This window comes from Primulina huaijiensis, chromosome 16 (assembly GCF_012295235.1).
Source record: "Primulina huaijiensis isolate GDHJ02 chromosome 16, ASM1229523v2, whole genome shotgun sequence".
Classification (NCBI taxonomy): domain Eukaryota; kingdom Viridiplantae; phylum Streptophyta; class Magnoliopsida; order Lamiales; family Gesneriaceae; genus Primulina; species Primulina huaijiensis.
The window spans coordinates 14,892,416-14,906,804 of record NC_133321.1 but is presented as its reverse complement, the minus strand read 5'-3'; the positions used below and the strand labels follow the sequence as shown (position 1 = coordinate 14,906,804).

Sequence of the window (14,389 nt, the reverse complement as noted above, 5' to 3'; positions counted from 1 at the left end):
ATTTTTCATCTGTCACGTTAAATCAGACAGCCGTATCACAAAATACGAATGGAATTGTATGACATTAGTTTGATATGCATCTATAGGGAAATCTACGCACCACCACTAACTATAATATATAGTAATGGGAAATCTACTTGACCTTATCTTATCTTAGTAGGAAATGTCATATTTTGACACATAATTGCAACTTTATTGATTTGGTTTCTTATATCGACATTTTTTCTTCTAAACAAATGATAAATTATCCACATCGTTCTATTTTAAAAATATATCTATTTTAAAAAATTAAAAAATATCGATACTCCAACCTTATCCTCACACTCTACTTTATGATTTTTTTGTAGTGTTTTAAATATTAAATAACAAAAAAATTATAAAGGTAGAGTGTGAGAATAAATTATTGAAGTCCAATAACAATTCTAACTTTTTTATTTATACTTTCATAAGTAGGAGAATTGATAAACTAAAGGATTTAATTTTTAATAATTTTTTTTTGTTATTTATTTGTCGCATTGTATTAGTTTATTTGCTTCTCGAGTAGACGAATAAAAGAATGAAATGATTTATTTTTCAAATATATAAACTCTTTTGTTATTTACATTTCGCGTCTTGTCGTTTATTCGACTCTCTTACATAATTATACCATGTAAAATTGATCAAGAATACGGAGTTCTTGAAACTCCGATTCGATTAGTACGATTGACTCGAAGCAGTCATTTTAAATGTGGCTTACCTGCTTAAATTCGAGGTAATGGCTTGTTTGGATTAGATAGAATTATTCAAAATTTTATTCCAAGTATGAGACATATATGCATGTTATTGAGCATATGTAGAGGTGGTCGGTACAGTATATCATACCGAAATTTCAGATACCGTATACCGTATCGAAAATATCGGTATGAGAAAAATGATAGCGTTACCTTACCGAATTTTCGGTTTTCGGTATACCGAAAAGTCGGTACGATATCAGTAAAATACCGTCATACCGAAAATATATATTAAAAAATTCATTCTCTTGTAATTTCAAGACCAATGATTACCAATACTAAACAAATCTCTCAAGACAGTCAAAGCGACCAGGAAAGATATATACAAAACAAATCCATAAAGACAATAAATACCAACCGCAACATGTATCTGGAATTAACACCAATAAACTTCAACTGCAACATGTGTTACGACTTCTTCATCTGCTATCTTTGCAACAATGTCTGAGGTCCTGTGATTTCTGAAGCCTCTCAGCTTTTCAACAAGTCGAGACTCAGCATCCAGTTCTCTAGCTAGTTGTAAGGTTAGGCTATAGAGATAAGACTTCTCAACATTTTAAATTATCAACTATGAATCGAAACGTTTCACTGAACTTTGATTTAGACTATTCCAACATGATGAGTCCAAACAGAAGTTAAATTCTTTATTTTGGTACGGTATCGATATATATCGTTTTATACGAAAAAAATTATATTTTTTAATTTATATATATTATTTCGGTATTTCGGTATATACCGAAAATTTCAAATTCCATACCGTTACCATATCAAAAATTTCAGTATCGGTATCATACCGTACCGAAAATTTCGGTATACCTAAAATTTCGATAAATTCGATATTTTTCGGTACGGTAACCTTGATATACCGAAACTTCGGTATTTTTTCCCACCCCTAAGCACATGTCAAGGTATTATTGTTGGTTTTTTTTAGGTTGATATTTATTACAGACATATAGATTACTGGCTACTCACTGTCTGAATATATAATATATATTAGTGTATCAACACACGCGTTATGTGTTTGTATAAATTTTTTTATCATTAATTTTATTTATATTGAAATAAGATAATATCATATTTTTGCTATAAAAAATAATATTTTTTAATGAGTTGAATCGAATAGGAAATATGTCTCAAAAAATTAATTCGTGTGATTGTCTCATATGATTTTTTCTGTAGAATTAATAATAATAACATATACATATCTAACTAACATATATAACACGATACATAGAAACTAAAAGAGAGATTATTTAAAAAGGTCTCCTACAAGTACCTATAATGAAATTTGATCTTAGATTAAAACAACTAATCAAATTTTACCCTGTTAATTATATTAAATTTCAAGTATGTTAATTAAAATTTTACCTTCTTTACATTATTTTGCTTCAACATAGTGATATGATCGATTGGAGGATAAGCATTGAGCTCAATAGCTCGATACTTAAAATATTGAACATCGAGAAATTAAATCGAGTTTAGTTTTTAAACCAATCGAAAACACTCAAAATAATATCTCATATTAAACATTTTGAAAATCATTTAAAATATATGCTAGTTGTATGTGAAAACATTTTTGTTTGAAGTATTTTATCAAATACTTGATATGCAATATTTTGGTTATTTGAAGAACATATAAAATACTTCAACAATGCATCTTAAAAACATTAAACATAATTAAATGCGATAAATAAATAGACACAAATTTATTTATAGATGTTTTGAGATTATCAACTCATATGTCACATTTTTTCATCTAAGAATGATTCACTAGAAGACTTTGATTTATACAACTCATTGTACAAACTCATTTCAGCTTATGAATTATTTATTACCTAATTGAAACTCTTAGCACATTCGACTGTAGACCACAACCTCACAATGCGCGTGCTGTTTAACGTCTTTTATGAATATAAACATAATATTTAATGTTTTTGTGTGAAGATTACTCATCTAAACTTTGAAGGTTAACTCTCATATATATTAAATATATCATTACACTTTGGCTTTATCTCATTTTAGCTAATTTCTTCATATATGTTGTCTATACTTTGAATCCCCTTCCAAAGTTTGTATTTGATCTTCAATATGTTGTATTTATGACCTCCAAGATTGATATAGACGTTAGATATAAAAATAGGACCGTTTGAAAATATTGTGTATCGATTCTAGTATTACAACGATCAAATTCTTATTTCTGGCCATTTTGCAAAAATGGGTTGTTGATGGTCTGATCTAGTCTGCCACCAGATCAGCTTGGGTCTTATATGGTCTGCCATCAGATCAGCTTGGTATGTTCTAGTCCGATATGTTTGGTCTGACATGAGCTGAATCAAGTCAAGGTATTTTATTCTTTGATTATAACTCTCGATTTATCGATTTTCGGACAAAGCGAGTCGATCTGTTTCATCATATTTTTATCTTAGCTGATTTCGAGTTTAAAATTCCAACTTGAGATAACGTCACACTTGAGTAAATATGTTGGAAACACAATAACACGTTTGTTATCATCAAAATCAAAATTGTTTATGTTTCTCAACCCAATACATAAACATAGTTTGAAAAAACTCTAGTTTATATTAAAATATTATAATATCGTTATACATTATATCATCCCAAGATTTTAAATTTGTATTAACATATAAATCAATGCATTACAAATTAAATAAAATATCTGTAAAATTTTTTTTATTTATATACAGAGCCATGGTTTATTAAAATAAATTAAACTTTTATAATTCTTGGAAAAAGGATATCTATATATTTATAATTGAAAATAAAAATCAAATAGTATAAATTAGTAATTAACACATGCAAGACATAAATATAAAAATTTAGAACTTTAAAATAACTTGAATAATCATTTTTCTTCTTTGAGAATGTAAAATTTATAAGTAAATTCATAGAATAAAAATTTATTTTACATTAAACTTATTACTTCGTAATAGCATTTTTCAAAATTGTATGATAATTTCGGGGAAATAATAGCTTGTTATTGAGATTTATAATCGGGCCGGCCCTATGTAAATACCCGACCCGGCCCATCTCAATGCGCTACTATAAAAGCTGCACCGAGAGAACAGAGGGTTTCTTTTACATTGCAATTCTTGTCTTATGTCTGTAGTCAAAAACCAGCCAACTCAAATTGGAATTTGAGCCAAGTTTACTACTGTAAGTCACGAGAACCCATTTGGGAATTTTTTTCTCTGCAATTCAAATATTCTTGAGCTTTTTCTCATTCTTTGCACTGATCTGTGAACATAATCAGTGTGCTCGTGGGTCATTGCATGTTTATATAAAAAGATGATGATCGATTCTTATATGTATCTATATGCTAAAGTTTGAATTTTTTTACCTAAAGATTGTAAGAATGTAATTTTTGTGTGTTATAGTGTGTTGGCATAGTTGGTTTTTGATTTCCGAGACGTGGGTTTGGAATGATTTGTTCGGTTGGATTTACTTTTACGTTATACCAAATTATAGGCATAAATTGCTTTGTAATCACTGCAAACAGAAGGTTCTGTGTTTATGGTTTCTAGAATATTTGGACTGCAGTACCTTGGAGCCTTCTTGATATGTAGAATATCCTTCATTCTAATTGATCTAGACTTGTAATAAATTCGATGGATGTTATGTGAATGATGTAAGATGAATAACGCGAGATTGTTTTGTTTTGTCACAACAAGTTGCTAGAAGTTTTAGTTTTACGTTGTTTTGTTAATTTAATTTTTCTGAGAACCTTTACATGCCGTTGGATGCAATGATACGATCGATGAAAATGAAGAGAAGGCATTAGCATTAGAAGTTATATTAGGATATGGAAAAAATAGAGTTTTTTCTGTCCATTTTCTCTGCGGAGGAGCGTGAGAGAATCCATCAGAAGGGGAACATAGATATGTTGGAATTTAACACTGTGTATTTTCGTATGTAAGATGTGATGGCCAACATTAATTTTCAAATTATTGGCTTTTATTTTGTTTGTGGTTTAACTGTGGGTCACTGAAAGTGAAACTTGCTACATATAAAATATTATTATTGATCTCTTTGTTTCTATGTTACGACTCTGATTAACCATGCAAAGTTTGAACTGTCAGATTTATTAATTGTGCAGCTCGTGTTTGTGTTATTGTTATTGTTTTCCACGTGTTCGCGCCTTTTAACCGTTTTGAGACAAAAAACACGTGTCTGCCGCTTTTAAACTTTCGAGACAAAAATTTCCTTTTCTGTTATATTATATAAATTTAACTATTCAATTTATTAGTTTTCACCACTTTAATGATATATTTTCTATTCTAGTTTATGGTCTTTGGCAAACATAGACACAAATTGTTTTCTTAACCATCTCTTTGTGTCAAGTTCTTAGAGCCTTGTTATCACGTGTCTGTATGACCTTACCTTATTTCCCAATTATTTGATGGATTAGACTAGGTGTCCCAAGATTAGATCGTACCCAATCGACCAAATCAGTTTATGATTTGCACAGGTTGTCCTAGGATTTGACCTTACCTTATTTACCAATCATTTAATGAATTACACGTGCTGGTCCAGGATTCAACCTTGCCTTATTAACGAAGTTTATGAATTGCTCAAGAATATATCTCTTGCTATAATGGCAAGGATGAAATTCGATTTGTAAAATAGTGAATTGATGATCAAAGATTTCAAGAGTATGAGGATAGATAGAAAGATAAAACGAGGACTACAAAGGGAAAGGAGGAGAGGAACTAACATTCGTTTTAAGAAGTCTGGCTCTAGAAGGGATAATAATTATTCACTAAAGTACCTTTTGTAGAACATTAAATAGGGTCATTTTTGCAAATATACAACATCCAAGTGGTGGGCAATGTTACCTGGGTGAATTGGCATGCTTCACTTGTTAGGGACGACGAATTTTGGGATAACCGACTCTGTGTCAACTTAGTAGTTTGAGGTGGCTACTGGCTCATAATTGGGGACTTAATGCAGTTGAACCTTTTGATAAAAGTCAAATAGTGTTGAGATCTGCAGGATTATAAGATCATTTGATGAATTAATTAGTGAATTGGAGATGAGCAATTCCCCATTTTATAATGCACACTTTATCAGTGTAATTAAGGAATGTTCCTATTTGTTATAGGCTTGACCATTTTTATATGTTTGTATGAAATTAGCTATTTAAGGATGTTTTGCCTTATCACTAGCTTGTACTAAATAATCACTAAGGTTATGTTGGGCCGATCAAAGGAAACAATTGAGGGCGAGGTATTCAAGCTTAAGGAGAGTTTTAGTAGCTAGATGGTTTTCTGGATGGTACATGACTACATGTGGAACAAAACAAGTGAGGATTATATATCTAAAGAACACCCTGCAAAAGTTGAGAAAACAAATATCAGGATGTGTGCAACACTAGATGTAAAATGAATGAGAGCCCGAGTTGTAACTTTGCAACAATTGTGGGATGTTTAGTTGGTTCCTGGCAAGTCAAATACTTACGTGTCCCATTAGAAGGAATTCCATGGAGCTTGACCTTTTGGGAAACATTAGCTGAAGTAGTGAATGATTGGGTGGATGGAGGATAGCTCCTATTTCTTTAAAAAAAAATGAGCTCGCTTGGATTAGATAGGTTTTTTCTTCGCTTTCTCCCATTTTAATTTATATCATGATGCCTGTAAGAGCAACAGATGAAAGCTAATTGTAAGATCTCACATTGTATCTTTGGAAGAAGATTTTTTATGGAATTTGTGTTCGCTTAGTTTGTCCTGTAAATGTAACACATCTATGTGACACGTCATATGTTTGGAAGAGAGAAAAAATACAAAATATTCGGGTAGTTAGTGACACCAACTACTCTTTGGGGCTGTAGAAAGAAGAAACAAGGGTAATTTTGAATGAACGTAGGAGATGAAGCTCTTTTTGTGGGTGTATCAAGTAATATGTTGCAGTTTTGGCACCACCATACAAAGATATTGAAGGTTGTTATTTAGCTGAATTCTAATTGGATGACCTATATAAGTTTAAGTCATCAACTGTGTACTTTGTATGTGTAACATTTAGGAAGTTAGGTTGTCATTTAAATCTTTGGATGATGATGAATGGTAGAATGTCTTATCCTCCTATTAGACAATTTTATGCTGGTATCATATTCGATTTTATCGATAAAACAAATGTACATGACTCGGCTCTATATTGAGTTTGTTCAACATTCATTGCTATGTAAATGGTTTACTAAACAATATTGCGTATTTGCTAATTTGTTTGTAATCTTCATGATGATTTTAGTTCTGGGCATTCTTTGCAGTAGCTACTGTTTTCTCTGGGTGATTTCTTTGGAGCGTCTGTTCAGATGACACCTTCTAAGAGACCACATGAGCTGTCTCTTTCAGAGGTCGATGTTAGAAGGAAATGGCGAAAATCAGCAGCGGTAGGTTCTGATCATGCACCTTCTAGAGGATCTTCTGCTAGACACATTATACGATTTCTTTTCCCTGCTTCCAAAATTGGAGCTGTCATTGGCAAAGGTGGCAGCAATATAGCTGAAATACGCCAGGAAACTGGAGCAATGGTCCATGTTGAGGAAATTATGCCTGGATGTGATGAAAGAGTCATTGTTATAGCTGGGTCAGATAAGGACAAGGACAAGGACAAGGACAAGAATAATGAAGTTGTGAGCGAACAGGTTAAGGCTGAAGGCGAGGAGACAAAAATCACTGAATTGGGTGATAATCCAGATGGTGAGCAGACAAAAATCCCTGATTCTGGTGATAATCCAGATGAACATGGGGAAACTGATGAAGACAAGCTGTCTGTTCCAGTTGACCACTCCCCATCGGAGAAGGAAAATGAAACTTCAACCGTCCAGAAAGCTTTGTTGGTTGTGTTTGATAAAATGATTGATGGATTTCCAGGGACAGGTGAAGAAAGCAACAAGCAGGCTTCATCTGTTGTTAGGTTACTTGTTTTCTCCAGTCAAGTAGGCTGCCTGTTAGGGAAAGCCGGCACCGTGATTAAACAAATGTCATCTGAAAGTGGGGCTCAGATTCGAATTCTTCCAAAGGACAAATTGCCTTCTTGTGCATCTTCTTTTGATGAACTCGTCCAGGTAATTCTAAGCAATTTTGTTTTCTTCAGATATCTCTCAGTGAATTATCTCGGCAGCATGTCCAGTAGTTTTCAATGCTTGACACTGAATTTTAGTATCATTTTTACCCAGATAGTGTGTCTTGTAATTTTTTCCCCTTTCTGGAGGGACACCGCTTGGTACTGTTGTCTTGTATTCGTTTACATATGTGAAGGGACTAAAAACACTTGGATTTGGACCAACTGGATCTTCAATGAAATGAGTGGAAGTTGGATTCTTGGATTATAAAGTTTTTAATAGATTTAGCATTGATTTGATAAATTGAGTTGCTTTGAAAATTGTGGCAGATATCCGGAAACATTGATGCTGTTAGGAAAGCTCTTCAATCTGTATCCCAACAATTGCTTCATAGTTTTCTTCGTGATGAGGACTCTCTTTTGGCCGATGGTGGTGGTCCGTCATCTCATTCCTCTGGTCTTTCTAGGCAGGAAAGATTCCCATCTTCCAACCATCCATTTCATGGACATGGACCACCATTTTCTCATGGATTTCATGATGCTGGGGTCAGTATTCCTGGCAGAATGAATCTTCCTCCTGAAATCCTGAGCTTCCGGTTGTTGTGTAACAGTGAGAAGGTAGGCGGGATAATTGGAAAGGGAGGTTCTATAGTTAAGACACTCCAACATGAAACTGGTTGTGAGATCAAGGTCCTCGATGGTGTGGGTGATTCAGAGGATCGCATAATAGTTATATCTGGCCCAGCTGTATGATTTTTTTAAACTTTGTTTTTGTGTTCTTTTTATCTGCCACTTTTAACAGTTGGTATTTGTTAATAAATTGCGACCTTTGAGCTCTGTTAAATGCAGCACCCCAATGATGGAATATCTGCCCCCCAAGAGGCACTACTTCAAGTACAATCCAGAATATTTAGAGCCGCCCCTGAGAACAAAGAGAAAGTTATGATAGCCAAACTCCTTGTCGCCTCTAATCAAATTGGTTGTCTCCTTGGAAAGGGTGGCTCTGTTATTTCTGAGATGAGGAAGTCAACTGGAGCTTATATCCGTATATTGGGTAAAGACCAGATCCCGGACTGTGCTTCAGAAAATGAAGAAGTAGTTCAGGTATAACTGCATGCATGATGTTGAGATTTGAGCTGCCATTTCTTGAGAGTTGCATATCATGTTCTTGTTATATTGTGATGTGGATGTGGTATAATATGTTAGTATCTTACATCTGTGTTATAATACCATGAAGAAAAGGATTTTTTTCAGGTGTTTTCCTTGCATTAATTGTTGTATAGGTAAATGGGGACCTTGAAGTTGTTCAAGAAGCTCTATTGCAAATAACAACAAGGTTGAGAAATCATTTTTTTCGAGATGCATTTCCACCACTAAGTCACCCTCCTAATCCTCCGTTTATGGACCGAGTGCCTCCGTTTCCATCATACATGGGAAGGAGGGAGTTTTCACCTCCTGGGTCATTTTCTGCTAGAGGTCCACCATTTAACAATTTTGATGGTCCCGGTGGTCGGCCTCCACATGGTGGTTTTGATCCGCTTGACGATCACCCACCTTTTGCACATGATTTTCCCAGACCGTGGGTAAGTCATATCTTTGTTTCAAACTTGCAAGATAGAACTTTACCTTTTCCAATCATTCAATTTGCATTTAAGTTATTGAACGGAAACTTAAATTATTATTTTTTTGCCTTGGAGTACGGTTATTCATTTGCAATGATGTTCCACGGAACTTGTTCATGTTCTTGCTTTCCTGTTGTGCAGGGACCTGGTTCTATGGGATTCCCAGAGTATCCAGGAGCCCCTCCGAGAAGACTTGGTGGATTTCCAGGGTTTGTCCTTCTAGATTGTCACAAATAAGTTACTTGCCTAAGTTCTTGTGGGTTTTAATTTAGATTTTTTATTCACTAATGTAGAGGACATCAACCAGCTATTATCACAAGTACGAGTATGGAAGTAGTTGTGCCTCGCTTTGTTGTTCCTGCAATCTATGGAGAGGATGGTGGATGTCTGAGACAAATTCTTGAGGTGTGCACGTTAATACTGCCTGTGTTTCCCACATTATTTTTATATATATTTGCTTGACCCGAATTCCTTAAGCTCCTTTAGATTACATGCATCCTTTGGATTCCTCTCAAGTTGTGTTGTGTGCTATTTGTGAATAAGGCCTCGGGAGGGTTGTTCTCGAAACTCTTTAGAAATTAGGGTCCTCTCTAAGCATAGTCATAGTAATTGCAGTGATCAGGAAGAAAAAGTAAATAATCAAATAAATGTTTGGGTTAAATTTGTTTGCATCTTTGAGCATGATTGTTTTTAGTATTTGATTTTATAAATACTAGGTTCACTTCGTTCACAATAACCTAGTTTATTGTCCTTCCAGATATCCGAAGCTAAAATAACCATTTCTGATTCAATGCCTGGAGCAACAGAAACCATGATTAAAATATCTGGGACGCCCGAGCAGACAAACGCTGCACAGAGTCTCATTCAAGCTTTTGTCATGACTGAGACTGAAGGATCTTGATCAGTGAAATTATGGAGTTTCTCCTCTTACTGCAAAAAAATGCTCTTATCACAAAGTTTGTTTTTGGCAAGCCTTTCCTGCATCTTTCTTGTCAAAAATTTGGAGGCTTTACTTAAAATTGGTAATACTTTGGGGTTGGGAGGGAGCAATGGTTTTGGCTAAGTTATCGATCTTTTGTCATCGGTCACATGGACATGATTCCTAGACTTTTCGTTTGGTATTTGATGTAGAACCGAACTGAAAACTAATGCAAACAATCCTAGTTTTTGCAAGTGGATAGATTATCTGTCTTTTTTTATGTGGATCAACTATTTGTGGAATTTGTTTTAGTGTGGATTGTCGGGACTTTTTTGTTTTGTACATCCGTTCGTTTTACATTGACAATTTAGGGACGTAATTCAAAATTAAAAATTCTGTAACTTAACATTAACATCCATGCATGAAATCAAAGTCCAAATATTATAAAAATATATTAGTACAAAAGACTCATGACTGAGTTTGGAAAGGCTTGTATGTCTTGACATCTTGCGCAAGCCCTTGTATGGATCCAGCAGCTCCGACCAGAGACACCAACAAGCAAGCACAATTCAGTATCTTTAGGCATATCCATTTGAAGGAATATTTCGGTATCTTGGCTTGTGCTATGTAGATTTCTATCGGAAAGTATACGGTCAACGGATAGAAGGTCGCCGCCCCGATCAAGCCCAAGAAATCATTGAAAAATGGGAATATCATGGCAACCACGGCGGTAAATATAACGTACACCGTGCGCCACACCAGACGACAGAAGTTGATGTTGTATGGCCCGACTAATGGGATGTATATCGCATGTTCTGTTGTGATGAACTTGTTTTCCGGCCATTTCTCACTGCACAGTTTCTCCACGAACCCGAATACTGGTTGCGCAAAGACCTGTTTCAAGATTTAACCAAACTGTCAAGAATTTCATTTCGACATGACATGTTTTATAGTCATGTCTTGTATTTTTTTTAAAAAAAAATCAATCAATAAAATATTTTTACGTACTGTATCTGAATTTTTCTGGAATTTTACCTGATAAGCGCCTAAGAGGTGAATGGCAATGCAAATATTGGCTAAATCTATCAACCAAAAAGGTTCATAAAACCCGAAACCGGTGAGGAAATTGCCAGGTGCGTTGTTTCCGAAGGCGGCGTACCCGGCGCAGCTGCACAACATGTAGAACAGGGTTGTGGTCGATACTCCCACAAATGAAGCCTTCTTCATTACCTTGTTCTCTGGGGGATCTGATTTTAATGTGTCCTGAAAATTAACATTAAAAGTTTGCATGACAATCCATATTTTGATTTTTTTTTTATAAAAAAAATTATAATATTGCAAATACATAGAAATAATGTCAGAATACTAAAAAATGAAAATCAACACTTACAATTCGAAGTAAATATTACCATTTTAATTACCCTCGTTTGGCAGAAATAATTAATCTATTTACTTATAAATTAAATCTCAACCACAAATAAATCATATTATTACAAACATTTATTGTCAATAATAAATATGTAAAAAAATAATACACTAGCATTATCTCCACATTCTTTTTTGTAGTCCCATCGTTAATATCAACCGATCCATTTGGTTACTAATCATTATTAATTTAAGATTGTCCAAAAAAAAAGTCAAGAATAAATATGTAATTTAGTCTAATTTATTGCATGATTATGAGGATTAGTGCAAAAGTTTAGTTTATTCTAGATATTCTAAAAACATAAAAAATTACATTAACCATGATATTTGTAATATTTTAATTTAATCAATTAAACCAAACATATCTTGATTCATACTCTAAATGGAACACTTTTTACATAAAAATAATACTTTTTCACGGGTTAAAATAATTATTATGNTATTGTTTATATATGACCGCCACTATATAAACACTCAGGCGAAAAAGGTCGAAAAGCAAAAAAAATCCAATTTTATGGACTACGACCATACTTTTGACTACTCGAGAAACTAAAACTTAAAACAAATCAACATACATACATGAATAGTTATAATATAACTAAAATTAAAACGCAATTCAAGCATCATATTTCGATTATTATACGAACCAGATATCGACATGCTGGGACTGGTCAAATGTTGTTTCTATATACAAGTGTAACTTTTACCTGCAACCTTAGCAATTGAGAGGCCAACTCCAATGGTGGAATAAGCAAATGACATTATTGCTGCCACGATTGAGAGCCACCATAGCTTGTGGAAATTTGGTATCTGGCTAAGAACTACTTGAATTGCTGCAAATATGATCATGAATGGGTTGTTCGATATCGAGCACGCTACGTGATCGTGCCCGTGTCTATGGAAACAATTCGACTTCTTCACCGCCCTATAATTTTTTTTAAAAAAAAGTTATATATACTAGGAAAAGTTAACAACAATTTGTATAAATAATGAAATCACTCAATTCTTCTTTATGTGTATATTATCAGAACAAGAAAATTGCTTACACCATACTAATTGATGCAGTGATTGTGTATCCAATGGTGACCCCAACAAGATTGCCGTACTGAGCCAGTCCACATAGCTTAACTTTCGCACCGCCTGGGTAAATCAGCTCAAATGTCACGTTTCGATAGCTCTATCCACTCAAGATAATAATTTCACTCAGCAAAGTCTCTTTCAATGATTGTAATTCTTACAATTAAGGAGAATCTAATTCATGACCTTGCTATGTTGTTACGGTATAACTCTAATATTTTAAACCGTACGTACATCGACACAAGTGTTTTAACGATTATGAACAATTATTACATAAAGTCTAATTTTTTTAAAAAAAAAATATTAAGAAAAGAAATCAAATTTAAGAAAATTTTTAGGAACGTGTGACAATTAGAATAAAAATAATTATTATTTTCACATTCACTTTAAAATTTAAATTATTATTATGAAAATGAGTTTGTATACTTAAAGACGCTAATAAAACGTGAATTAAAGATTTCTGCTGGGGAGGTTACAAGATTCATAGGGAATTGAACCCGCAAAAAATACACAAACAATCAATAAATACAATCCCAACCATAATTTCAGACCAAATTCGTGGAGTATGTGAAAGTTTTATTAATAATCAATATTTTTAACAATATTTTTTTGGATAAATATAACACACATGATTTATACAATATGATTTTTTTGGATAAATATACCACATTAACCCATACGTTTATTAAATATACATTAAAAAAATAACGAAGATGGATTATCGTATCATATCTAAATAAATAAATAAAATCTCTAAAAAATATTATATACAAGTTTTCCAGAAATTATTATCTCACCACCAAAAAAATTAATTTTTATACAAATCTATACATCTTCATGAATCTAACACAAGATTTAGATAAATAAACAGCCATGTTGTATATAAATATTGACAAAAACTTGTCGGGTCGTGTTGTGTCAGACAACTCTTATTTGGGTCATCCATGAAAAATTATTACTTTTTATTGTGAATATCGGTAGTGTTGACCCGTCTCACAGATAAAGATTCGTGAGACGTCTTACAAGAGACATACTCATAAATATTATATTAAATAATGTTAAGATGAAAAATGAGATAATAACTAAAAATTTTGATAATATTATTATTTGTTTAAATTAATTATCGTAAAACTTAAATAAACAAATATGAATATATTATTAATAAAATAATAAAGTACCTAAATGAGCGCGAACGACATCCATGTAAGTGTAATTCCTAACGCCGTGCATGGGTCCCGGCGCCCGGTAGCTGTCGGCGAGCAGAATCGAAGTGAAGAAAGTGGTGATCGAGAATGCCATCAGCACCGCCGGGCCTGCCACCCACCCCAGCTGCGCAATTCCCCACGCCAGAGATAGGACGCCGGAGCCTATCACCGCCGTCACTATGTGGGCGCTCGCCGTCACCAACGTTCCTTCAGTTCGAATAACAAGTTACATCCCCAAATCAATCACCAATTCTCAATCAAAAGTTTAAAAAAAACTAAAAAACAACACACACACAC

At 33.6% G+C, this 14,389-nt stretch overlaps 2 protein-coding genes across 3 annotated transcripts in view; one reads left to right on the top strand and one right to left on the bottom strand.

The window, feature by feature from the left end:
• Positions 1-3,865: 3,865 nt before the first annotated feature.
• Positions 3,866-10,665, top strand: LOC140961431 (RNA-binding KH domain-containing protein RCF3-like). Of its 2 annotated transcripts, none has more exons than XM_073419940.1 (8): positions 3,866-3,941; positions 7,048-7,848; positions 8,175-8,591; positions 8,694-8,948; positions 9,128-9,427; positions 9,608-9,675; positions 9,760-9,871; positions 10,224-10,665. In XM_073419940.1, the coding sequence occupies exons 2-8, from the start codon at positions 7,093-7,095 to the stop codon at positions 10,365-10,367; spliced, it is 2,052 nt and encodes a 683-aa protein (XP_073276041.1). In that variant the 5' UTR covers positions 3,866-3,941; positions 7,048-7,092; the 3' UTR covers positions 10,368-10,665. The 2 variants fall into 2 exon arrangements, with proteins under 2 accessions (XP_073276041.1, XP_073276042.1); XM_073419941.1 differs by having other exon boundaries at positions 3,882-3,941; positions 7,051-7,848.
• LOC140961057 (amino acid permease 6-like) overlaps positions 10,424-14,389 on the bottom strand; it is a 4,628-nt gene continuing 662 nt past the window's right edge. Inside the window, exons 2-7 of the mRNA XM_073419376.1 lie at positions 14,066-14,299; positions 12,857-12,950; positions 12,518-12,735; positions 12,352-12,365; positions 11,421-11,750; positions 10,424-11,279 (exon numbers count right to left, since the gene is read on the bottom strand). Coding sequence (XP_073275477.1) covers positions 10,854-11,279; positions 11,421-11,750; positions 12,352-12,365; positions 12,518-12,735; positions 12,857-12,950; positions 14,066-14,299 — 1,316 coding nt within the window. The 3' untranslated portion in view covers positions 10,424-10,853. The remainder of the gene's footprint in view (positions 11,280-11,420; positions 11,751-12,351; positions 12,366-12,517; positions 12,736-12,856; positions 12,951-14,065; positions 14,300-14,389) is intronic.

What these genes read in the sequence shown, in the direction of transcription:
- LOC140961431 (XM_073419940.1), top strand. Translation starts at nt 7,093, where the DNA reads ATGACACCTTCTAAGAGACCACATGAGCTGTCTCTTTCAGAGGTCGAT. An exon ending in AAAATGAAGAAGTAGTTCAG is followed by an intron (nt 8,949 to 9,127) that starts GTATAACTGCAT and finishes ATTGTTGTATAG; the next exon opens with GTAAATGGGGACCTTGAAGT. An exon ending in GTCTGAGACAAATTCTTGAG is followed by an intron (nt 9,872 to 10,223) that starts GTGTGCACGTTA and finishes TTGTCCTTCCAG; the next exon opens with ATATCCGAAGCTAAAATAAC.